The 26,732-nt window shown below is 44.0% G+C and overlaps 1 protein-coding gene across 6 annotated transcripts in view; it reads left to right on the plus strand.

Moving 5' to 3' along the window:
- PPP2R5C (protein phosphatase 2 regulatory subunit B'gamma) overlaps positions 1–26,732 on the plus strand; it is a 139,069-nt gene that overhangs the window by 65,736 nt on the left and 46,601 nt on the right. For all 6 annotated transcript variants that reach the window (XM_046647710.1, XM_046647711.1, XM_046647715.1 and 3 more), the window contains one exon: positions 20,200–20,399. In XM_046647710.1, the coding sequence (XP_046503666.1) occupies positions 20,200–20,399 (200 nt within the window). The remainder of the gene's footprint in view (positions 1–20,199; positions 20,400–26,732) is intronic.

The raw sequence follows: 26,732 nt of genomic DNA on the forward strand, positions 1-26,732 counted from the left end.
TCAGCTCACTCGTGAGCACGTGATGAAACTGCTTCAGAGCAGGGCGGGAAGGTCTGGCGGGATCTTCTGTTTTGCTTCCCTTTCTTGCCAGGTTCCTGGAGAAGCGTTTTACTTTTAAGAGCGTATTCAGAGCACATGCACAGTAAGGGAAAAAGGCAGCCTTTGTCTTTTGGGCTTTGGGTCTCTGATTCCAGCCTGTCTGATGGGCCGATGGCCCCAGAGCTCTTCCTCATAGTGCAGGGACAGGGCTCCTTGGCTGGGCCGTCTGAGGAAGACTGTCTGGCAGGTGCAGTGAACAGCAGTGTTCTGTGGCCGAGGAGTCAGGGGAGGTAGGAGGAGGGCAGCCTGAGGGGTAGGCGTCAGCCGAGAACTTGTAGGTGAATTACACCAAGGAGCTGACACAGTAGAAGGAAAAGTTGTTGATTTGGATATTTTGGTTGGTGGTCATGTTATTAAGTCAGACTTGGTGTTAAGGCAAAATCCCAGACATTTGACACTTGGCCTAGAGGGTTCCTTTGTAAGTCCCACCTTCTCGTCCTTGATGTTGGGCTGTGGGGAGCTTGGCCCGGGTCACAGTGGTTTGTATGATGCACTACTGGTTTTAATTCACAGGTTTTTTTCATTGAAGAGTTTTAAGGTCTTAGAAGTAATATCTTGTTAAGATTTCTGAGGTCTGTTGGGGGACAGACACAATCTTTATCTTTATCAGGAACTGTGACCACCCTGGGAGGTTTGGAAGGACTCCTGGCCTGCTGGACAGTGCCAGGGTGGAGGCCAGAACTGTCCCCTCACAAGGGTGCTGCTTGTTCCTGCAAGCCATCGAGAGTCTCTGAAGCCACACTGCCTGGGCTCAGACACCAGCCCTGTCACTTCTGAGCCATGTCACCTTAACCTTTGTATGGATCCATTTCCTTGCTGTATAATGGCTACCCTTCTCCTCAGTGTGGGGTTGTGAGGAGTTATAGTAATACTGAGCACAGAGTTAGTACTCAATAATGTGAGCTATTAGTATTCCTTAAATGAATTAAAAGTGAAAATCATACAGAAAATTAGTGAGATAAAGTATGATGGAAAATTAGATTTTCAAAATTGTTTAAGAATTCTTCAACCCCGAGCAAAATTAAGAAGCTTAGACTTCCAGCTAAAAGCAACTAAAATGCTCTAAGCAGTTGAATCCACAAAGCTGAACGGGTTTCGTCTGAGCTGCGGATGGAGCCCTAAAGCTGGAGTCCCCTGACGGGCAGCTGTAGCCCCGCGGAGAGCGGGCACCCAGGCCCCCCAGCAGCAGGCGAAGGCTGCCCTGCCCTCCTCTTTCTCTGCTCTCAACCTGCCAGCCTTTAGACTAAACTCAGTTTCTAGGATCGCACACACATTTATAGCTAGTTTTTGTGACATTCAATCAGGATTGTAAGTGAGTCATTCTGTTACTTTGGAAATGTGTATCTCAAGGATCTGAAGATAGTTCTTTAGGAAAATGCTATTTAAACTGAATAAACTTGTTTAAATATAATATCTCAATGTTAAACGTCTGGGGTGTCACATACATTTTTCTAGGCTAGCAAAATTTAAGGATTATTTCCTTAATTTTACAAGTTACCTTTACCCTTTTATATACACTACTGTATATAACAAACAAACATGGTTCTTCTAACTTGAGCTTTAAATCCTAAAATGAGATTGGTAATAAATAAGAAGAAATAGAGAGTAAAGCTATGTTAGGCAGTTACAAAAGAAAAGCGGAGGTCGTGATGTTGATAGTGGGCAAAGCTGAATTCCAGGCAAAGATTCAGTGAGGCAGGGTTGCTTCATCTCGCTGGGACGGTCGACCTGCCGTGAATGGGTGTGGCCCGATGGTTTAACGTCAAGAGCTAGAGGGCCAGTAGGACAGAACTGATAGGACTCCCCGGCCCGGCGCAGGTCAGGTGGTGGCTGCAAGTTAGCACGATGAGCCAGGAGAGGCTTCAGAGAACAGTGCTCATGAAGTTTTCGATTTAACGTATAATACAGTTCACAGAGAAAATCTCTGTGATTTCCAGAAAGTTGAAATAAGTGGAAACCATATTCTCTCATCATAATACAATAAAAATAGGAATAAATGCAGAGGTAGAAACCAGGCCTCCTCAGGCAGAGGGGTGTCGCTTCTGGCACGGCACCAGCTGGCACTGCCACCTGGGCCCCCACCCTGCCAGTGGCTCCTTCTGTTCACGGTTCAGCCCGGTGTCCTTTCCATAGCCAGGACTCCAGCCCGTACCCCATCACGAGGGTACCCCATCACGAGGGTTTCTTTCCTAAAGTGGTTTTGTTTGTTGGCTTGTTGGGTTTTGTTTTGACTTGCTTGTTTCCCCACTTGAGTGGAACCTCCCTGAAAGCAGAGACCTTACCTGTCCTGCAGAAAGTTCATCCTCAAAGTCAGGAGCGCTGCCTGGCACGCAGGAGACTTTGAACAATATTGTCGAATGAACTTAATAATGATACCTATGTTGCAAGGACCGTTGCCAGCCTTTTACATCTGTCGTCTCAGTTACTCCTCCGTTCACCCTTGAAGGAGGTACTGTCAGCGTCCCCCTTGTGCTACTGGGGAGACAAAGCACAGGCTTCGCACACTGCCCGGAAACTGACAGCCGGTGAGGAGGAGGACAGAGATTGGAGCCCAGGCTGTCTGACTCAGGCGGTGCTCTCATGTTCTGAACCACAGAGGTCTCCAGTGAATGAATGAATGAAATAAGGCGACGGCTTACAGAGTTAATGTGTAAACATAGTTATTAAATAAGAATGAAAAGAAATTATTTAAACACTTGAAAAGATAGAAAAGGACCAAAATGAATTAAATAATTACTGTATTTTATGAAGACAGAGCAGAAATGAATGAGTTAGGAAACTGAAGGGAAAAAAAAAGAAACCCAAGAGCTGGTTTTGGAAGTGGGGTGGGCGGCGGGGCCCCCAGCTTCCCTGGTGAAGGAGGAGAGAAATCACAGTGTACAGGAAATATTCAGAGGTCAAAGGAAAATAAGTGGGAGCATCTCAATAAATCTGAAGATGGCATTTGGTAAAATTCAACTTCCATTCCCGATTTGTGGTTTGTTTTTAATTTTTTTAAATAATTTCAAATTTATAGAAAGTTGAAGAATGATGTAAAGAATTTTCTTTATCAAGTTTCACCCATTTGTCAACGTCTTGCCACATTTGCTCTGTTGTTTCTCTCATGTCTGTGTTTATGACCAGTGAACATGGAGGTCTTACCAGCTCCTCCTCACCTCAGGGCCCTGAGTTTCTTTTTGCCTCGGTCCTCCCAGGAGGCTATTCCTGTCTTCTCGAAGGGAAGGGAGACCCTAGATGCAGGGCTCATCTCTTTGGATTTCTGTTGTCTTTCTTCTTGATCCCTCACTGTTCTGTAAGTTCCTTGCTGCCTTCAAACAGCTTTTGTTTGTTTGTTTTTTGGTGAGGAAGATTAGCCCTGAGCTCACATCTATTGCCAATCTTCCTCTTTTTCCTTGAGAAAGATTGTCCCTGAGCCAACATCTGTGCCTGTCTTCCTCTATTTCATCTGTGAGATGCTGCCACAGCATGGTTTGGTGAGTAGTGTGCAGGTCCGCTCCTGGGATCGGAACCCATGAACCCCGGGCCACTGAAGTGGAGCACGTGAACTTAACCACTGTGCCAGCAGGGTGGCCCCCAGTTTTGGGTTTTTTTTAAACTATTTTCTCAAGCTTTTCTTGTGCTTCAGTGGGAGGTTGGCTGCTACCTACTCTGCCATTTCCAGAAGCAAAGTCCCTGGTGGTTGGAAGCCAACGCTTGCTCGGCTTTCCAGAGGAGAGATCCGTCATTTTGTACTTACAGGGAGCAAAGGGGTCCTCAGAGAACAGCTATTCGGTACCTTTCCAGCAGTCCTCTGCACCCCTGCTTCATGGTGCTGTGACCATCCTTACCAGCAGGGCCTTTGGAGCTTCACAGGCACACCCCAGGTTGCTTTTCCACCGTCCCAGGGCCGCACCACTGCCCTGCCATCATCCCTCTCTCCCAGGCTGTCTGGCCTGCCTCCCTCCACCTGCTCGCCAGCCCGGCAGTCTCGTTGCTTTGAAGGTATAAGCCCTTTACAAAATTCACTGCTTTTTTTAGTGAGGTTTTAGAAGGGAGTAGAACACATAAATGTGTTCCATCTTCCTCTGTAATCATAAATTAAAGCATTATGTATAATGTTATATTTTTAAATAAAGAACACCATGAAAATTGAGTTTTACTTATTAAATTATAGCACACATGTACAGTCAAGTTCCAAACAATTAAAAGTGATGTTGGTCTATTTATTGATCTATGGGCTGTTCTTGACATAGGCTTAAAGTGAAAAACAGGACCACGTGAAGCACAATTTTCAGTAGCTCATTATATGATTCGGCACACTTGTGCACAGAGACACCCTCCCCCACTTAGGAAGATGTACATCAAAATGCCAACAGTGCTTCTCTGAGTATTCCTTTCTTATGTTGTTTGGATTTTTTTTATTTTACAGTAAGCGTGTATCATTTTTCTGAAAAAGATCTTCAAAAATATGTAATACATGCTAATACATTGTATGTTAGCAGTTGAATACCACGTTCAAGTTGCATTTAAAGACCAATGGTCAACTGTCCACAGAGAGAAAGATTTCACATAGAGGTTTAAGCCCTTGGCTTTTTCTGTGTTCCTCCCTGTGGTACTCGCTTAATAAGTTCCTCGACTGGATTAAAAAGAATAACCACACTGTTCCTCCCCCATTTCTGTCCTGAGACCCTATAGTATTTTCATCTCCTCCCCTCTTGAGGAATTGCTGCAAGCACGCTAGGCTGTGAGAGAAGCACTCTCACGGTCCTGTAGAGCCAGAAGGAACCTTATTTCTCAGATGTGGAAACGGAGGCCCAGAAATGTCAAGCAGCTGGTCACAACTGGTTCACGGCGGTCTCCTGCTGCCCTCGTCTGCTAGCCGCTTTCCAATTTTATTTATCTTCTTAGCCATGTGAGCTTCCAGCACCCTGACAAAAGAAACAAGCGCCACCATAATCCTTTATAAACCTATCAAACTTTAAGGATATTTTCCCGTTCAAATCTAGTTATGCCATAAATTGATAGTACTAAAACGTCCGTGAACTCGTCGGAGAGATTGGCTGCTCCGTGACCTGGCAGGCACACGTGCCGTAATTGGATTTGGGGTTCGTTGAGCCTCTTTCAGGGCACGGCACTGTTCTAAGAACCAGAACAGGGCAGTGCGGTCGCTGTGCTGTTTGCCAGCACATCCACGTAATTGTGTTATGCGCAACCAGACGCGGTCGGATTGAGATGCCGCCTTTTGTTCAGTACAAATTTAGTTGCTGAGTGCAGTGCATTAGTGGCCTGCTTGGAAATGCCTGGAGAGGATGCAGAACGTTGCTTCCGTAATGGACATTTTTGAGGGATAGAAGCATAAACAAGATTGAGAGAGAGAAGCCAACAAGGCACTGCCTGTGGTTAACAAAAAACGAAAACAAGGAACGTTTACTGAGGACATGCTCTGTTTCAGGCGCTAGTCTAAGCACACCACACCTGTTAGTTCACAACAACCCCACCAGGTAGTCATCCTCATTTTCCAGTTGAGGAAAAGAGAAGAGCTTTTCCTTTTGGGCTTTCTCCCAAAAAGAGAAAGCCTCCTGCCCGAGGTCACTAAGGTGATGACAGGTGGAGCTGGGACTCCAGCCCCCGTGTTCCCGCTTTCCGCTGAGTTCTTTAATGTCCTTGTCCTGCTGTGGCCTTGTGTCTGGGGGCTTCATAAATATTGGTAAGTGAAGGGTTCACAGTTGGAAACGAGGGGACAGCTGCATCTAGTGATGACCTCAAAGTGCCATGAGCATAAGTTGTTTCGATTTAACTATAAAACTTGGACCACAAAGAACAAATCTTTGAAAGTACTTTGTATGGAAACCTAGAATTTAGAGGACTAGATATGGAGGTTTCTGAACTGCACTAGCTCAGGTCGCCAAATTCTTCTATGGCTCCAACATTGGAGAACGTGGAAGCTGGCTCATCTTTGGGCCGTGCCCTGCCCCAGGCCCTGGGCCCCACAAATGCTCTCTGTCCAGACAGGTGCCTCCACTGGTGGGTGCATTAATGTGGTGGTCTCTTCTCATACAGTCCTTCTGACTTCAAATGTAGAGACAGTTGAGAGGAGAGTTCCTGGGAGGCGAGGGAGGGAAGGGCCTTTTGAGGGGGGACCCTTTGAGGCCATCTGGGGCAGCAGACCAGGCCATGGGGCAGAGCCCTGAGCCCAACCAAAGGCTGTATCGTGCTGTCCCCACGGCCTGCTCAGGCTTAGTCTTGAAGGAGGAGCACGCTTATCCTGTCTCATCCTGCGCCTGCCCTGCCTCAGAGACGGCTGAGGCTGCAGCTCCCCCACGGAACTTCTTGTGTGTGCCTCTCCTCTTGCTGTCCCCAGGTCCCCACCAGAGCCCTCATTATACCGGCAGATTGTCCTCCTTGCCAAACCCTGCTGCATCAAGAAAATAGGAATGGAATGGAAGTATGTACATAGATGACTTGAAGCATAATCTCAGTTTCCTGTGCTATTTGGGATGAAATATGTAGAAAAGGATTAGGTAAATGTCTTTCAACACACCTCCAAACACTAGAGTGTTTCTTGGTTTAACTAATAATAAAAACATCGAATATTTAGATAGCATATCCTTCTCCAAGGGCGAAATGAACCTTTTAGTCAACTCCTTGGATAACGCACTAAATGTATTACAGTTGTGCGCGATTGAGGGCGTGTGATGTGATTGGGCGGATGGTGCGTGTAGTCCATGGCCAGAATTTCTCGGTGCACGCTTGCCTCCCTTTAAAAGAGAAAGGCGGGGAGCTGATGTGCTCCAGATCGGTTACCTCACTTAGTGGTTTGCTTTACTGGGTTCGTGAGCCACGACTGGAGAGTTTCCAGAAGAACTGGGAGTGGGCTACGAGCCTGGTTTTGACCTTCAACTGTGTGCTCCGTCCGAGGACCCACCCAGACTCGCTACCTCAGCCATGACATCCCTTATGATGAGGGATGTGGGGGAAGGACGTGTTGTCGAGCCGTGTGTCACCACTAATTACCCCTGCCACTCGCAGAAAGGGGCCCACATCTGAGGGAATGTGGGCATGGGCGTGCACGTAGCGTTGCCTGGCAGCTCAGGATTGCCCTCCAGTTTCATGGATATGGGACCAGGCCCGTGCCTGGTCACACCTGGCAGGCACAGGTGGACAGACCTGCTGCAGGCCCGTCTTCCTACCACAGCAGCTGTCTAGTTTTTCTGTCTTATGGTATCCAAGCTCTGAGTTAAAATCCTTCTCTTTATAATTTATGTATTATTTGAGACAGTAAAGTGCCAGGCTTAAGCAGTGCAGAAGTTTTCCATTTAATTTATGCTTCAGGATTCTTTCTTGTCCCTCCACGCTGGGTATCCCGTTGGCCCGGCCTGAGAAGCACCATGTCCAAGAAGAATGTCTGTCCCATGGGAGATGCACCTGCACAGGACTGTGGACATCATTGATTATGAACACCTGCAGTTTTGTCCTTGTCGACATCATTAGTTTATATGTGACACATGTTGCGTGCCTGTTGTTTGTTGGGGGTGTGGTGGAGGTGGAGGATGCTGTGCCCCCTCCTCGCCTCTGCATTCCTCCCCAAACAGCAGCTCGATTACAGTTCCATGTCAGAGCCAGCCAGAAAGCCCCCACGGGAGGCTTGTCTTGTCCCCAGGAGGGCATAGGCCACTCCCTGCCATGCATGCCACTGGGCCCTTGGAGATAGGAGGAGCTGTCATTCATCTTTATTGGCTGCTGTCTTTAATACTGTTGGCCTCTTAGGGATTAGTTGCTGGCCGGATAAGATGAAGACTGGAACCCAGCATGAGGAAACATTAACACTAATTATACTAATCCTAGAGGGGCAGGGTGGTGGGCATGTGTGGAGATGAGAAGGTTGGCAGCTCCCAGGAGGGGGGCCTAGTGGGCTCCAGCACTGGTATTTATCTGCTTCACCCCCCCACCAAGGGTGCACGCGCACGCACGCGCGCGCACACACACACACACACACACACACACACACACACACACACGGTCCCTGATTTCGTGGTTCCCCATATGTGTTGTGGTGCCTGTGTCACTCTAGGGCCCCATTCCCAGGGCACTCTCTGCAGGTCCTGGCATACAGGCCCTCGAGGCTTATTTGATTGTGTCCTTCATCGATCCTTCCTGCTGCAACTCTGGGCCAGACATCCTGTGTGAGGAGCCCAGAATTCATCACGAGAGAGCTGTGTCCAGAAAGAACCACTCATTTCTATTTGAGACACAGAGAAAGAAAGTAGAGAACATAAAATAAAAACTGAAAAAAAAATGTGTATATTTTCGGTATATCCTTCTCGCAACTCTACACTCTTCTGGCTGCTGGTAAACAGTAAAAATTCTGGAATCTTCCTTTGGCACTCTCTTACTTGTGAAATATAATAAAAGCAGTTACTTTTTCTGAAATGACACCTGCCCTTGTGCTTTAGGTGAATGAGCTGTTGGTCACCAGGTGCAGCACTAGTATTTACTATTTCATCAGAAATGCTAGTCTAAGTGCGAGGTGAAGTGATGTGGCCAGAGTGATAGAACCAGAGGGGTTGAACATTTGCTAATTGGTACTAATGGTGAATGTTCTACCTTGGTTCCCCACAAGGCATTCTAGACCTGAGTTCTTAAGCAAGAAATATACCATGTCTCAACAGATCATTCTATTTTAAATTTATGTCTTTCTTCCTAGGAGTTTGACTTTTCTTCATCTTTCCCTATAGAAACGCCAAGCTTCAAATTCAGCTAACATCTCTTGAGTTCCTCTTACATATCACCTGTACCAGGAGGGACACATTCCGGAGTGTACATGTCTGTCTGCAAGAGGTGTTAGAGTTTACAGAACCTGAGGCTTGGAGTGACGTCACGACTTCACCATGTTCTTATTATGGCTGAGTCTAGACTAGAAATCAGTTCGTTTCTTTCTTGTGACTTCCTTCACTGAAAAATTCACTTGCCTTAATTAAGAGCTTTTCTGAGGAAGCCAGGCTCTCCTGGCCTGCATCTTATCTCAGTCTGAGCGCACTCCTTCGGGCTGTCCTCACCCCACCGCCTTTCCCACCCAGTTCCTGATAGAGGCAGCCACTTCTCCACAAAGAGCTTGAATGAACTGGACCTTGGTTCCAGCCACAGCTTTTTGAAATGAAAATGTCTGCCTTATAAAATTATACTGTAATTTCATGAGAAGCGGATGGGGAGCTGGGGGTCAGTGGTGGGAAGATGTGAAGAAAGTGATTATCCCTCCATTCTGTGTATGCAAATGCAGAAAAAATGATAGGGAGGGAGAACCGCAAACACCGCGGAGGCGCGCCTCAGGTTTGTGGGGAAACCACTGGCAGTGGGGTTTACACAAGATCCGCCGGTCCCCAGCCTTGGTCCTGGGCTGAGCAGCTCGTCTCCTTCAGGAAGGAGGATGTAAGCTTGGTGAATGTGTAGAATAAAGCTGGAACTGCAGAACTGGGATGTGAAAAGGGAACATTCATGAGGGATTTCGAGCCAGAGGTTGTCTCTAAATCGAAAGTGTCAAGATAGACGCAGCCAGCCAGTCTTCGGTGCCAAGTTTATATCCAGGTTAGTTTGGCAGGCAGCGCTTTCATTCTGCCCGAGTGCTGGGATTCCCCCAGGACTGGGAGGTGGCTGTCGGGATACTAAGGACGGGAAGGAACGCTGCTGCCTCTCCGTCAGTCGTCATCGTGTCTCTTGGAACCCACCAACCCAAGGAGAGTTGCTGTGGACAGCACTCAGCCTTCTTAAACCAGTGAACACTCGTAGGATAGTGACGGTGTTCTTGAGTCCTGTCTGCTTCCCAACACCAGGTGGTCGCTTCAGCTCCTTTGTGTCAGGTGGCATAGGCAGAGCGTGGAGGGGGCACGTGGGCTGTGTTTGAATGAAGTAGCGTCCTCTGAGAAACCCGAGCAGAGCACAGTGTGTCTGAACGGTGAAGCCCAACCGCCGCGTCCCATCAAATCTAAGACACTGCTGATTGTAGGCGCACCATTTTCTAAGGATTACCAAGAAAGAAAGAGAAAGCAACCATCACGAGAAAGATACAGTTGGATTTGGGGGATGTTAATATGGAAAACCTGTATCTTAGACTGGATAAAATGGGATACCTACCTTTTTACATTGGGAAAAATTTATTTTAACTTTGAAAATCATCAACCAAGGTAGGAACAGTTTGAGAAGATTAACTCAGTTTTGAAATTACGTCAGTGCCAAGGGTCAGGGTAGAAGTTAATCAGCCCTGTCGCTTCATCTACACAGCAGTGAACATTCCGTTCCGTTATGTTTATTGTGCTTTCTAGTTTAAAGGTTTGGAGTAGAGTAAGGGATCATTGTCACCAAAAACGATCCAGGCCAGGCCCCTGAGGAGCCAGAGCGTAGGTGTCGTGCCCCCTCAGGAGAAAACAGGGTTTAGTTCATAGACTGCAGTCTTGTCTTTGGAAGTAGAGCTTCTGGCATCTTAATTTCAATTGCTCTGCATCACTTCTGAAGAGACCTTTCTTATCCCCAGATCCCGTTGTGTTGCTCGTCTTAAAAACCGTCTACAGTTCAAACCCGTCTCCTCACAGTACTTGTCAGGTTTTCCCATCGGAGTACCTCTGCGAGTCCAGAGTGTTGAAATGCCTATTAGAGGGAATTTCTTTGAAGAACTTGATTTTATCTGAAGTTTATGTAGACTTTGCATTCTACTCTGATACACGTGTCCTTATTTTAATATAAATATGTTTTAAATTATGGTACCTGTCAGTTAAATTACCTGAATTTGTTTTCTTCCGATTGGTTTGTTCATTCAACAAATGTTTGAGGTCCCACTGTGCACTCGGCCAGTTTTAGATACTCAGGATAAAATGGTGAACGAGACAAAATCCGTCCTCTGTGAAAATTTAGGATTAAGAATCCACTGGGATTAGCTTAGGGTTTGTAAAATGTAATCAGTATATTGTCCTCATTTAACGTTCTTTTTGAGGAAAACTGATTTTCCAGGAAAATGCCCCCTATTTAATGTGTCCTGTAACTTCATGGCCCTCTGATTTGAAGAGTGGGCACCTATGACCTTCCCTGCTGACGTGGCCTCGGTCCCTGCACCGCAGGCCTCAGCCTCCCGAACTGACGTGGCTCCTGCCTGCCCTTCAAGGCCAAGCTCGAGTGCCCTCCAGGAAGCCCTTCCCTGAGCCACATCCCCATCCCCAAACCCCAGGGCCCCGTCGCACCTCACGTGGCTCGTTCATAGCACTTCTCCCATCTCACAGTCATAGTGTTTGTTTTTCTTTTAGATCAAGCATCATGTTTTAATTTATCTCATTAGTGCCTAGTACAATGCCTGGCGTGTGTGTGTTGGAAAATTTTTACATTAATTCCTTATGATACAGGCTACATTGTCAGGGGTGGGGCCTACTCTGAGAACTCAGCTTCCACGTCTCAATTGTTTCACATAGGATGCTTTAGATCTATAAACAAGTCATACCACACTTTTCATCTTATACATTTGGGATCATAATTGTTGATCTTTTCTTTGAGAGAGGGAGAGAGAGAGAAACTTTATACAAATAGAAAAAAATTAGAGCTCACTTAGGACTTCATCTTGACTGGGAAATTTTTCAATTTAAAAAAAGGTATCAGAGCTTAAATTCTTCAACATAAACATTATGTAGAGGAACAGTAGGAGATGTGTTGGGATGGGGGTGTGTGTGTCTTTCAGTCCCAAGTCGAGCGAGGTTAGTTGGGAGGTTGTCAGTGTTGGTTCACCTACAGCCGTTTATGTCCACATGTGCCTGGAGTGTGCCCATGCTGCGCTCTGGGGACACAGGAACTGGCCACAGCGGCTGCCTTTGTGGGGAGAGGTGGAGGCAGAGGATGCGTGTGGAGGAAGGAGACTCGTATCTCACTGTGTGTTCTTGTGTGCTTTTGAGGGGTTTTTTGCCATATGCGTGTATTCTGTAGCCTTTTTAACTTGAAATATAACTCACATACAGAAGCCTATAAAACACATACAGAGTATAACAAATAATTATAAATTATAATGGATAATTATAAATTTAAAATGAATGCTCATGTAACTACCACCCCAACCAGGCACCCGAGAAAGCCCTTGTAGGTCCGTGCAGGTTTTAGGGACGCTGGTTCTATAGTTGATGTAATTGAAATCATACTAAATAAGTCCTTTTTTTCTCACCCCCGTCACTCAACAGGATTTTGTAAAATTTATCCATATTGTGTATAGCTGTATTTCATTCAGGCCGTAGTTGGGATATTGTATAATACCCACTAATGCTGGACATCTGGGTTGTTTCCAGTGTAGGCTGTTAGTGCTGCTGTGAACATTCTTTTACGTATGTTGTGGTGCACGCATGCATGAATTTCATTGGGTCATGTGCCCAGGAGCACAGTTCCCAGCTCACGGGCATCTTTGTGTGCCACTGCACTTGATCTTGCTGGACCTGCAGCCCCGCTCAGCAGTGTGTGAGAACTGCAGCTCCTCATACCTCCTCCCATAGTTCTGTCATCAGACTATTTAATGTTTGCAGACCTGTTGAGTGTCTAATGGCACCTCGTTGTGGTTTCAATTTGCATTTCTCTCGTTATTAATGGGTGACAGTTGTTTCATATATGATTAGTCATTTCGGTATATTTTGGGAAGTGCCTGGTTAAGACTTTTGCCTATTTTTCTCTTGGTACTCTGGATTTTTCTTACTGATTTATTGGAAGTATTTGTATATTCTGGACATGGGTCCGTTGTCGATATGTATTCAGATAGTTCCCCTACTCTCTGGCTTGTCTTTTCATTCTTGGTGATGTCTTGAAGAAAAATCATTGATTTTATATAGTTCAGTTTATCAGTCTTTTAATAAGTACTGTTTCTTGTATCTTAAGTCCTTCTCCTTTCTCTACATGAGATATTCTTCTGTATTATTTTCTAAAAGCATTAAAGTTTTGTCTTTCAGATTTAAGTTGGTAACCCACCAGGAGCTTATTTTTTACATAATGTGATCCAATTTCTTTTCTTTTTTTCTCCTTCCTTCCTTTCTTCCATTCTTCATGTCCCTCTGTACATAATTGTCCAAGTGCCATATACTTAAGGACTGACCCTTCTTCAATATCCTGCAGTCCAGTTCTGTCATAAATCAAGTATTCGTGTATGCTCAGGCTTGTCCTGGACTCTGTTCTCTGTGGCAGTTCAGGGCTTGGCTGTTTTCGTTAGTGAAGCTTTACAGTAAGACTAGATTTCTGGACCAGGGAGTCCCCCACTCTGTTGTCCTTCTCCACTGGGGTCTTGTTTAGTGTAGACCCTTTGCATTTCCATGTACATTTTGAAGCCGCTTATCCAGTTCCACGAGAATCTCTGTTGGGAGCTGGATTGGGACAGTACAGATCCATAGGTCGGTTCCTTAGTCTGATAAATGTTAGCTTAGCTACGGAGTCCTAGCCCAGGCATCAAATCCGCTGGTGAACCAGTGAGAGCTCCCCCCTGAGATGGGAAGGGATGAAGGCGCCGCTCTTGCCACATCCTTGCCGCGTCGCTCAGCCGAGCAAAAGAACAGTGTCAGTAGTTGCAGGTGAAAGGATGGTATACACAGAAAACCAAAGGGATTTACACAGATGTTAATAGAATTAATAATAGTTAGGCAAGGTAGCTGGATACAAAAGTAATACTCAGAATCATTTTTTCTATATCACAGCAGCAGTTAGAAAATTAAATCTTTTTAAAGATACCTTTAACAGTAGCATCAGAACATAACAAATACCTAAGAGTAAATCTAAAAAATGACATGACACATTTTTAAGACAAAATTATAAAACTTTATTGAAAGACATTTAAGGAAAACTTGAGTAATTAGAGAGAGAGTCGGTGTTCCTGGGTTGGAAGACTCAACATTGCAAAGACTTCCACTCTCCCGGATTGAAATGGGCGCTCTAAAGGGCCGCCAGTACTCAAGACCTGCATCAGAACAAGCTGAGGAAACCTCGTCTGACAGATCTTCAGTCTGATTGTAAGGCTCTGGGCACTCCGCCTCCAGGGTTCTGGTGCAGTGAGGGCGACAGAGCCACAGAAAAGTGCTCAGCATCTGCAGACATTTGAGCCAGGACAGAGGAGGCACAGGAAGCAGCAGGGGAAATGGTCATTTCCAAAACTGGTGCATGGATTTTCTCTCCCAAGAGCAAAATAATATTGCTGAACTTTTGTTTTCTTAGTGGGAGAAACTTGCCATCTGCTAAATTTCTTCACATGGGAAATAAAGCTAAGGGGAATTTAATACATATTAATGAAGAATCCCAAATTTACTCCAAGTTGTTAATAACTGGATGTGACTTTATTCCTACTTGCTTTGTACTAAGAATAAATATATTAGAAAGACAAACTGATGCCAAAGGTGAAGCTCTAGCTCTTTCCTTTTGGAGAGCTTGCTCGTCCATTTCCGCTTTGTATCATATCTCGTCTGGGGGCTCACGACTTGCATGTTTTCATAGACCCTATGGGGCCGCGCACAGTGCCTTTAAGAAGCTGGCATGAACACTCAGAGAGGTGGTGTGGTTACCCTACCCTGGTCTCTCCTTGAAAGTCAGGCTGCTTTGGCGGCTTAGCGAATATTACATGAGTAATGTTACATGAGTGGGAAGCAGTTCCCACCCTCGTGAGCATGGGGCATCTCTGGAGCTGACGTGCTCTAGGCTTGCAGTTTTGGCAGCTCTGCCTCTGTTTCAGTGGGGTCATGGTTATCTGGAAAAAGCCATCCTCTGTGTACCAGAAAGGCCAGGTTCTGCTGTCTTTCTCAGCTGTCATGCAGGAAGTTGGTCCTTTATTGTATCTTGGAGTGTTTCTTTTCGCCACCAAGACTTGTCATGTAGGAGTGGGCTTGGCTTTTTTTTTTTCAATCATTTTTCTATCCACAGACTTCACATGATGCCTCTTCACATACAGTGACAATTTAGTAATTCAGCCTTATATCCTGTGACTTGGTGATTAAAACATAGTCTGTCACATCTATCAGTCCCATCTATAACTGGGGCACACATTTGCTTGAAGCACCTGTGAGGTTGCTGTGATATGATAAGCCATTTAGGACTCACTGATAAAAGCCTGCAATGGCTTCTCATTGCCTCGCAGTGGCCTCCAGACTCCTGATGGCACGTACCTGGCAGCAGAGCTGTCTCAAGCACACGCCTCCAGTGCATGTCAGTTTGTATATTAAATATTAGTACATCTCACTTTTTTATTCTTTGTAGAAGAAGAAAATATAAGTAGATGCTACACTGTCACCATTTGGGTAACCCCCGGGGCTCGCCCCAGCTTTCGAGGTCAGGGGTCAGTGGAAAGAGTCTGTTCCTTACAGCTTGCCCTGGTGCCGCTGGCGTAAGAAGGCCCCCGCTCCCTCACTGTGGGGACCAGGAACATGTGCAAAGCCCGAAATGGGTGCTGCCGCCCTACTCTAACAGTGACCTTCATTAAACATCTGTATTTGTCAATGATTCATTACAGGCTTCCCTTTAGTAAATATATTTTTAAAAGAATAATACATTCTTATCTCCACCTTCTTTGTTATTTCAGATGCCATGGGTCAATGTCTTCTCCAGTCTTCCCTACTACAGATTTCACATGAGTATGTCCCTATATTTTGCTCCTGGTGTCATTAAAGATTTACCTTGAAATAATTGGAAAGTATCCCAAGTTCACAATAACAGATCAATGAAAATACTGAGGAGGGGCCTGAAAAGATTTCTACAAACATAAGGTGCTTGTAATATTTGTGTAGAGGAATGTTATCATTCTTAACTTAAAAAAATAATAAAAGGAAATATTAATTGATAGTAAGAATAGTTTCCAGCCAAAATAGTGATAGCCTTTTTTATGTTCTTCTTTCTCTGAGATCAGCAATTTCAACATAGTGTTGGACTTTTGGTGGTGTCATGGGACCTTTCCTGGGCAGGTGTCCTTTTACACCCCTTTCTAGGTAAAGAGCCTGTCACTGGGGTCCTGGCAACACCGACAGGCTACTGCTGTCTTGTGTCATGCTATTTAGTTGATACTCTCTGTTTGGATCAAGACTGCTTATTAATATGTTCTGAAACAAGTGTGTCGATGTTATTAGTTTGTATACAATTTAAAATTAAAGTAAGCCACTGTCATTCAGGGGCAGAATTCAAAATCCATTATTCTTTTTTTTTATTCTGCTTCGTAGAAGTAATTGTAAGATTTAGGTCAAATCCAGGGTCATGGTTTTTTACTTAAGACTCAGGCAGTCTTGAATGCCAAACACTGACGTGATATACCGACAGTGTCCGTCCTAGTTAGTTTTAACATTTCGTTCATGTTATGTGGACAATCAGAAGACTAAAATCAAGTACGAGTTATATTCTGTCATACCCTTTTTTCTTTCAAGATTAGCGATGCTAACAATAGTTTTTAAAGACTTTTTTTTAACAATATTTTGTAAATTTACTCAGTATTTTTTACAAAAATAACTCCTATTTACTGTAAAATGAAGTCAGAATACATAAAGATATAAAGCACATTCTTCCACCACCTCCACTCATTCTTATCTCCCAGTGGCGCAGTCCTATTAATACAGCAGAAAATAAAGATTTTTTAAAAGAAGCTGACCAATAAGAAGCTAAATCAACTTACATTCAGAAAAATATGGAAATATATGATAGGAGCTGAGGATGCAATATTTTATTGTACTCAATTTGATTGTTATAATATGGTTTTTTTTCCAAACAATGAAATTGTAAAAATAGCCAAATGAGATTTTAAAAAATAAAGAGAGCCCATTAGACTATAATCACAAATGTTTTTGTAAACTTTAAATGAAAATAGTACAGTAACACCTTAGCTGTTTGGAACCCTGGAAGAATTGACGTGATTTCCAGAAAGTTGAGATTTTTCTTGCCTTTTAGAAAACTTTTAGATAGAGATTTTATGAAAAAAAGATTTTACTCTGCTCCTCCTTCTTAATTGTAATAGATTTGTTTTAGTGTTTTAGTGACAACTGAGTCTGTGTTCTGAATGGCAGTTAGTGTACTGCGTTTAAAAAGTGAATGATGTTTTCAGGAACTTTTGATGTATATAAGCCTTCTTTGACGCCACCCTGAATGATCCCAACATCCTTTTGAGTCTCACTGCCCTTGTTTTAGAGTATGTTACACTGTCATATCTGTGCTCTGCCACTTACTGGCATTGTGGCCATGGGCAAGGCGTTTGAGCTCCCCGTGTCTGCTTCCTCATCTCCACATGGGTGTACCAGTGCTGCCTGGTACTGTCCTTATAAGGGTTCACAGAGGAAGTGTTCCTACAGGGCTCGCCTGGCCACTTCTGAGAAGGCACGCTGTGAGGACGTCCTGAGTTGGGGGTAAATGCAGGCTTCTTAGTTCTCTACAGTGCCAAGAACATAAGAATGCCAGAAGGTTCTAAATATACAAGCTGTGACTACAAAATGAACTCATTGAAGGTGATCCTGGCAAACTGGAGGATGAACAAAGGTGTACAATTGAATGAGGACTGAAGGCAGGCAAGGAGGTAATTCAAAAAATGAAGTTGTGGGCCGGCCCTGTGGCCAAGTGGTTGAGTTAGCATGCTCCGCTTCGGCGGCCCAGGGTTTCGCCGGTTCGGATCCTGGGTATGGACATGGCACCGCTCATCAAGCCATGCTGAGGCAGCATCCCACATGCCACAACTGGAAGGACCCACAACTAAAATATACAACTATGTACTGGGGGGATTTGGGGAGAAAAAGCAGAAAAAAAAGAAAAAGATTGGCAACAGTTGTTAGCTCAGGTGCCAATCTTTAAAAAAAAAAAATTAAAAAAAAAAAAAAAGCCTGGATATTTGAATGTCAAACACCCCAAACGTTGTAACAAGTGTTACTCATTTAAAGTGGTTAAACAGTGACCCAGTACTCAGAATGTTTATGCGTCAAATTTTGGTTTCCCTGGTCTCCTAAGTATCCTCTAGGCGGTATGCCCTAATCCCATCGCCCTGCTGTGTGCTTCCTCCGCATGCAGTACAGGAACTAGGGGCACTGAAGATTCCCACGAAATGGGTCGATTCAGGTGGTTATGTCTGAGTGCCTGCTGTATGCAAGGCCCCGTGTTGGGCATTAGGGGATCCAGGGAACCAGAAAATGTGGTCACCTGGCACCAGCCCTCACAAAGCAGCAGCTGGGGAGGAAGAAGTGTAAGCGAGGTAGGTAATCGTTTAGGCGATGGGAAGTGCTGGAGGACTGGCTGGGAGGAATACATCTTCTCCAACGAGGAAGTAAGGAAAGGCCTTGTAGAAGGACCCTGAACAGGAGGTGGACAGTTAGGGGCAGGAAAGGAAAAGAGGAGCGGGGAGGATGGCGTGAAGAGAGGTGGGTGAGCACGAGCAGGTGAGAGCAGGAAAACCCTAGGCCACCGAGGCACACCCTGCGGTGCAGGCACACACTGGGGTGCAGGCACACACTGGGATGGGGCAGTGAGTCCCAGGCGCTTTTGTCTCAGGACCACTTCACGCTCCTAAAATTATGTAGGACACCTAAGAGGTTTTGTTTATGTGGATTTAGCTACTGATATTGACCATATTTGAAATTAAACCAGAAGAAAATTTTAAGTATGTTTTTATTAATTAATTAAAAGTAATAAGCTTATGGCATGTTAACAGAAATAACATTTTTATGAAAACAGCCATATTTTCAAAAACAAAGTTAGCAGCATTGTTTTATATTTTTGCAAATCTCTTTTGTCTGGCTTAACAGGAGCTAGCTGGATTCTCCTGTCTACTTCTGCACTCAGTCTGCTGCCATGTGTTTTGGTTAAAGTGTAGGAAAATGTGTAGTTGGGAAAAGGAGTAATTTAATAGCCTTTTCGGAGCATTGTGGACGTTTTCTTTAATGTTACACCAAAACTTAACAAACGAGTAGTTTCTTAAAGGAATCTGCAATGTCAACCTGAAACCATAGCAATAAGTTGTCTCTACATTTTATTACATTAAAATCCAGTGAACTGTCTTGTGCTTTGAATGTCTCTTTTGCCCGTGAATGATATTTTACACCATTTATTGATCACTTGGAAAATACTGGTTCACTCAGTTATGCAAATGTTTTGAGGCGTTTTGTAAACCTTGGACACGTTTGAGTATATCTGTCGATACATCTCATACGTTAATAGCACCACTGATCTCATCTTCACCGCAGGGAAGCTATCAGGCTCACACTGGCAGATAGAAGTTTTCCAGACTTCACAGAGTACTGGAAAGTCGTTCAGAGCTCCGTCACTTTCCACCCCTACAATCACCCTCTAGACCTGTTTCTTAAGCTCTGTTGTGTCATTGTAAAGATTACATGAAAAAAATAGGTAAATATGTATAAAGCTTTTAATATGGTACCCGGCCCAGGTGCGCACTCACTAAGGAATCGTGATTGTTGTTACTGTGTGCACTGTTCCCATACTGCTGCTGTCATGAATGTCGTCAGTCTTCACATGTGATGCGTGTTGGCTGTAGCCCACAGTGAGGAACGAAATGTGCTCTGTGGAGCACCAGGGTGGTTACTCTTGACTGTGTTTATAGCAACTCTTTTTGACAAGCTTCGGACTCAGGCCACTTGCTCTGGCTTTGCCAGCTATCCAGTGGGCAGCCGCCGTGGCCTTCCCCTGGACTTAGAGCAATAGCAGACCTGAGAGCACCCTTCCCTGTGGCCTTTTCTTGCCTTGCCTGTACCTACAGTCCACAGTTGTCCCGGGTGTGTGTCCGTGCCCCTGACCCCAGACTGGTACCTGTGGTTGGCCTCTTGTCCCCTTGCGCCTCACAGTGCTGGCATGTGATAATTGGCGCTCAGATAATATTTATTGAATGAACGCTTTTAGAGGGAACTTACTTTGAACAGTACTCTCGACATGGTTTCAAAGAGTTAAAAAGTATAGAAACTTTGTTACATGAAATATATGATCTGAGCAGTCACTAGCTCTTGTTTTGTTTATTTTGAAATGTTTAACCTCTGTTCACCCCTGCCCCATCTCTTTTTTCTCGAAGCTCTATTAATTCAAAATAAAAATAGTGGAAGGCTTAAAAGTGTTTGACAGTAATTTTGGGTTAAACATCTTTGCGATCAATATACTTTGCTTTCTGCTTTTCAGATGTTCCTCCTGCTGATCAAGAGAAGCTTTTTATCCAGAAGTTACGTCAGTGTTGTGTCCTCTTTGACTTTGTTTCTGATCCACTGAGTGACCTAAAGTGGAAGGAAGTAAAACGAGCTGCTTTAAGTGAAATGGTAGAATATATCACCCATAATCGGAACGTGATCACAGAGCCTATATACCCAGAAGTAGTCCATATGGTAAGTGACTGCACTTGAACCAGCGTGTCCCAACACTGAGTGGCAAACAGGCCTCCGATATTCTTAGAACGAGCCGAGACGTTTGAGCCTAACACAACACTTCCCACGAAAACATCCTCCTTCAAGAATTTGTACTTGTGCTATGAGAGTGCCAATCTTTGTAATGTATCTTGGATGATAATGATGATAATGGTAAGGGAAATTGGGTGCCTTCTAGGGACCAGCCGAAGTGCCCTAGGTGTGTTAACTCTTTAATCCTCACACCTACCCTGTGGCATAGATGTGCCAGAACTTTTATTTGCATTTATTATCTCATCCTCTTTCCCCTTTTTTTAAACATATTTAACATTAATGTAATAGTGCCATATATGATTTAGAAGTAAACATGTCCGTATGTGTGCAGGAAAATTCTAATGATGGGGCAGAATTAAAATAATGGGAGGACCAAGCTGGCGTCAGGACAGCCCGCCCTGATTGGCTGAGACAGCCTCCACTGTCGATGGCACTGTCAGCACAGTTCAGCCCAGTTGGCTGAGACGGCCTCTGTCACCCTTCAGTTAGCTCGTCGTTGGTTTCATTCAGCCCCAAGTCTCAGTCCTCTGTGGTCTCATACTTTGCAGCCTGTTTCCAGGTCCTTTTCAGGATCCCACTGTGACCTCAGTTGGTACATGTGGAAACATTTCATGCAAGCCATTACTAAAACTCTTACTGTCTAACACTGAACTCCAATTTTCTGTTGAGTGTTTTTGAATCGTTGATATTTTGTCCAACTTTGAAATCATTTCTGCTCCCTAATTATTAGGGAGACCTTGTTGCTTAATATAAAATTCTAAATCCTAATTTTTAACTCCTTCTTAAATTACTGATTTTTTTTGCCCCAAACCTGTAAGTTTCAGATTTGACTAGGCTTGTTGACCAGAATTTCTTTTTGAGGAAGATTAGCCCTGAGCTAACATCCGCTGCCAATCCTCCTCTTTTTGCTGAGGAAGACTGGCCCTGAGCTAACATCCGTGCCCATCTTCGTCTACTTTATATGTGGGACGCCTGTCACAGCATGGCTTGACAAGCGGTGCGTAGGTCCATGCCCAGGATCTGAACTGACGAACCCTGGGCCACTGAAGCAGAGTGTGTGAACTTAACCACTGCACCACCGGGCTGGCTCCTATTTATTTCTTACTTTAGGATGTTTGCTTTGGAAAAAGAAGATGAAAATAATGTGTTTTTTTGTAGTTCACAATCTGTTGTGTCAGAAGTTGAGATCAGCCTGATTGTTTTAGTTTATTGTTGCTAACTCTTAAAGTTCAGAATTTCCCAGCATGTGGCCAGCCTAGCAATGCGAGAGCCTTGTGGGTTCCCTCCCCAGACTCACACCTGAAGGGTAGTCATAGGCACATAAACTGAGCAGTAAATACTCAAAAACCTTACTCATTCAGACTAAGGAAAATTGAAGACTATCTTTTTTTCTTTCCTTAATTTCAACTCAATTATTTTAGAAGCCCTCTCAAACCCCAAAATCACAAAGAAAAATCTCTAATATTTTCTCCTAATACTTTCATGATTCTGTTGTTTACAGTACATTTTATAATCCTCCCAGAACTTTTTTTCTTTACGGTGCAGGGTAAGGCTATAACTTTACTTTCTTCTAAAATCATTGAAAAATCATTTGTGGGGCCGGCCCCGTGGCTGAGTGGTTGAGTTCTCACGCTTCACTTCGGTGGCCCAGGGTTTCATCAGTTTGGACCCTGGGTGCGGACATGGCACCATTCATCAGGCCATGCTGAGGCAGCATCCCACGTGCCACAACTAGAGAGACCCACAACTAAAATATACAACTGTGTACCGCAGGGCTTTGGGGAGAAAAAGGAAAAATAAAATCTTTAAAAAATAAATAAAATTTCCCCCTACACCATGTATTTAATATTGCATTTTCCCCATTTATTTTAAGTGTCAGCGGTCTCTGAGCCCCACTCTTAACCCAAGACGGAAGAGTCTGCAAAGACTGAGGCTTCACTTGGCCTGGTTTGGGTCAGATGCGCCCCTTGAACCAAGTGTGGGCCCGCCTGCTTGAGGCAGTCTCTCATTTGCCTTTCACAGTACCCGTGTGCATTACCAGAACCACTTAGGATACTTAAAGCCCTTTCGATGTTTTTTAGGATTAAATAGTCATTACTTCTCCTCTCCCTGTTATAATTGTATCCTAACTAGATTCTTTTCCTGCTGCCTTAACTTTGTTCTGCACCCTGAAATTCAAGCCAGTCTTCAGAGCATTGGGCAATTTGCCCTCTAAAGCACTTAGCAGACAGTTACTGAGCATCCTCTCCAGGCCGGGCACGTGTTCCGGTGAGGAAATAGAGTAGTGAACAAGAAGACGTCTGCCCTCCCAAAGCTTTCCTTTTCATAGGGGACAGGCATAAAGTCAGCCACCCAACACTGTATCCTCCTAGATTATGGTAACGCAGTGAAGGAAAGTGAAGGGGCAAGTGGATAGAGTGCAAGACTGCCATATGCCTGTGTGGTGGGAAGAAGGTGCAGAGGGAGACCCTGTGCACGATGCAGTAAGTGTCCCGTGCAGATCTGTGCCGTGAGGTGCTTGCCCGTGTCCCCGAGCGGGCAGAGGATGGTTCACTCTTTCCTCCCTACTCTGACCAGAGCAAGTGCAGGAGAGAGCGCAGCCTTTCCCTGATCTCTCATTTGTCCAGAGCTTCGGGGGTGGACTGAGGGCGAGGGACAGAGAGGGATTTTGGTGTTATTTGCTGCTGTTGCTTTGTTTTATAGACAGAGGGCGCTGATGAAAGGTATAAGGAAAGAAGAAAAGTATGATGGGGAGGTACTTGGCAGAGGTTTCTGACCCTCAGCAGTGGACAGGATGCAAGATTCGAGCAACCAGTAGAAGGCCTCCACACAGGCCATACCTGGACCAAGCGTGGCAGGTGGAAGGATGTGGGCCCTTTGGTGTCCATTCGGGTGCCCCCTGGTGTGCTGACCACGGAAGCAGTGCTCAGCCGGCTCGCTTGTCCTATTGCCTGTTGTTTATTTTTTTGTGTGTGTATATTTAGTTTTGTTTTGTCATAGAATTTTTAAAGACATTAATTTCCACTTTGAGGAATCCGAAGCTCTGTGGATATCGTACTCCTTATGCTGCTTTTGAATATATTGCCGATTAGACTGGGCTGCTATATGGCTTCCTAACAGATTTATGGAGAGAATTCACATACCAGAGAATTCACACGTCTAAAATGTACAATTCACTGGTTTTTATATAGTCACAGGATTGTGCAGCTATCGTCGCATCTAATTTTATAACATTTTCATCCCGTTAAAAGAAATTCTATCCCCACTAACAGTCACTGCCATTCCTCCCTAACTCCCATCCCCAGCCCCTGGCAGCCGCTCATCTGCTTTCTGTCTCTCTTGTCTTCCTAACCTGCACATTTCATATAAATGGGATTATACAACATGTGGCCTTCTTTCACTTAGCATGATGTTTTCAAGGTTCATGCATGTTGTAGCCTGTATCAGTGCTGTTTATTGCTACGTAATATTCCCTTATATGGATATATACCACATTGTATTTATCCATTCATCCGTTGATGGACATTTGAGTTATTTCTGCTACTTGGCAGTTAGGAATAGTGATGCTGTGAGCATTCACGTACAAGCTTTTGTGCACATATGTTTTCATTTCTCTTGAGTCTTTATCTAGGAGTGGATCGACTAGGTCACATGTTAACTTGGTGTTTAACATTTTGAAGAAATGATCAGACTTTTCCAAAGCATCTGCACCATTTTACATTCCCTCCAGCAGTATACGGGGGTTCCCGTCTCTCAACACGTGTTATCATCTGTCTTTTTGATGAAACCCATCCTAGTGGGTATGAAATGGGATCTCACTGGGGGTTTGATTTGCATTTCCCTCATGACTAATGATGGGGAGCATCTTTTCATGTGTGCTGTGTATTTTTTTACATCATAGACTTTAGACCTGGAATTTAACAGAACCTTACAGATCATCTAGCCTCACCCTTTTATTTTCCAGATTAAAAAAACTTAGGTTCAAGGAGATGAGAGTGAAGAGAAGCAATACTCGGGGGGAAACTCCTGGCATCAAGAGTCTCAGGCCCAAATTACATCAACTCCATTATCTCTTAATTTCAGTCATATTTTAAATATAACCAGCCATCTGTTTTTTCAATTAAATTACCTGGTTAATCTGTTTTTCAGGCATTGGCATTTTTCTTATAGTCAAAACACTGATAGCAAAATCAAGTAATAGCGAAGCCACTTTTTTCACGGAGCACCATTTTTACTTGAAGAATGACTGGCAAAGTGGTTATTCAGACTTGAATATTTAGCAAACGTTTTCTCAAAAAAAAACAGATAAAATGAGAATGTTACTTCAAGAAAAATAACTGATAGTGTTTGTTGTCAATGATAAAATTCAAGCTTTCAGGCGAAAATTTGAATTTTGGAAAATTTGTATCAGTTATTACCAGCTTCGGCTTTCAGGTGCCACAGGCTCTCCCACTGAGATCAGATATGAACAAATGGGGTCTTTAATACTCTTGATGAAATGAGACCCCACTGGACTGATTTATAATTCAGTGAGCCAGTATTTTCCAAATGACCAATAAAAGATGTTACAAAATTGTTCATGGCCCAGAGAGCTATTCAAAGTGCAAGACGTGCCTAACTTGTCTAACTATAATAAATAATAAATAGTAAAGGTTTGCTTTTTAATAACTTGATTTTTAAAAATTGCTCTGTATTTATTTCTAATACAATCAATATCAATAGATATAACTCGCATAAACAAAAGCTTTTCGGAGCCTAATTTTTAAATGGATCCTAGACCAAAGAGTTTGAGAACCACTCTTCTGAAAGAGAGCTACTCGAAGGCTGCAGCCTCGGCACCCCCTGGAGCTCGTTAGAAATGTTGCTTCTTGAGTCACAGCGCTCTCTGTTTTCCCGTCATCTCTGGGTCGTTCTGAAGCATGCCAGAAGCTTAAGAATCACTGTCTCAATCACCCTTCTGCACTGCCCCCTCTCAGATGAAAGCCCTCTTAGAACACCTGGGACAACTCTGTCTAACTTCCCCGGGTCATAAATTCCCTGAGAGGAAAATGTGTCATGCTCTCGCATTTCTTCCACTAAATTTAGCACAGTGACTTTTCCTAAGCTCAGTACCTATTCATTCAGTATGGACTTTTCTGCATAGACAAGGGCATTAAAACCAGTCTTAGTAGTCACAGATGAATATAACCTGAAGATCAGAGAAAGCATTGGCTGGATCGACGGTAGAACGAGTTGGATGGTTCAGAGGTCCTTCGTATCAAAGTGGACCTCTCTACAATTGCCCACGTCTGCTGTGCCGGATTAGTAAGTAGGCGACAGTGAGTGAGGTACAGCATCTGTCCTTGCACAGTCCGCCCTCTCTTGTCTGGGAGACTGTGTTCTGGAGGAATGTAGTGCAAACTGTTCATGGTAGCGGCCTTTGGATGGTGCGAATGTGCAGATTTTCGCCTTTCACTACATTTGTCACTTTTTAAAAATTTAATCATCATGTACCACATTCCTCCTCATCAAAAATCAATAATAATATGTTTTCGTTTAAAAAAAAAGCTCTCTGTATGTAGTATAATAGCAGTCCTGTTCTTATCAGGACCCATGTTGAGTTTTCAGGGAAAATTCGTTCGTCCCATTATTTAATCCATAGTGCTTGCACAGGACTAGATGGTACCTTACAAGTTTTCTTTTCTTTTATGCTTAGGATTCAAGTCAGCGTTTTTCATTAAGGGCAAGGGAGTTTTTCTCAGGTCCTTGGGGGAGGTTTCATGCCCAGATCCCCGGGATGATTGTCTTACGCTTCACTGAGGATTGGCGTTGGACGTGCTCCTCCTCCTATTTTTGTGTCGATATTCGCAGTGTGTTCTGGAAAGTATTACTTGTTGTGAGGATGAAGAGAGTTTGGAAATGGGAGAGGAAAGAATACTTTGAATTACAGGGTGTAGTACTTTAATCAATGAAGCTTTAAATAGTCTACAGATTTCTTTCAAGTGACGATTTAAATTATGCATCCCCTTTTCTGCTTAGTTATTGTTTCAAAGTCACTGTAACACGTTAAAGAAGCGCTGACCTCAGCGATAAGCCAAAAGAAGATTAAAACATAAAGTGCTTTTTGAAGTCCAGAGAGTGATTTTACTTTAAATATCAGCGAGCCATTTCTTGATTTCCTCTTATCATTTTGAGAGAATTTCCCTTTGTTCTGTTTGATATTTTTACATTGTAAAAGAAATGCATGCTTATTTTAGAATAAGTAAAATGAATACAAAAGAG

The sequence above is a fragment of the Equus quagga genome, chromosome 20, assembly GCF_021613505.1.
Source record: "Equus quagga isolate Etosha38 chromosome 20, UCLA_HA_Equagga_1.0, whole genome shotgun sequence".
In the NCBI taxonomy this organism is placed as follows: domain Eukaryota; kingdom Metazoa; phylum Chordata; class Mammalia; order Perissodactyla; family Equidae; genus Equus; species Equus quagga.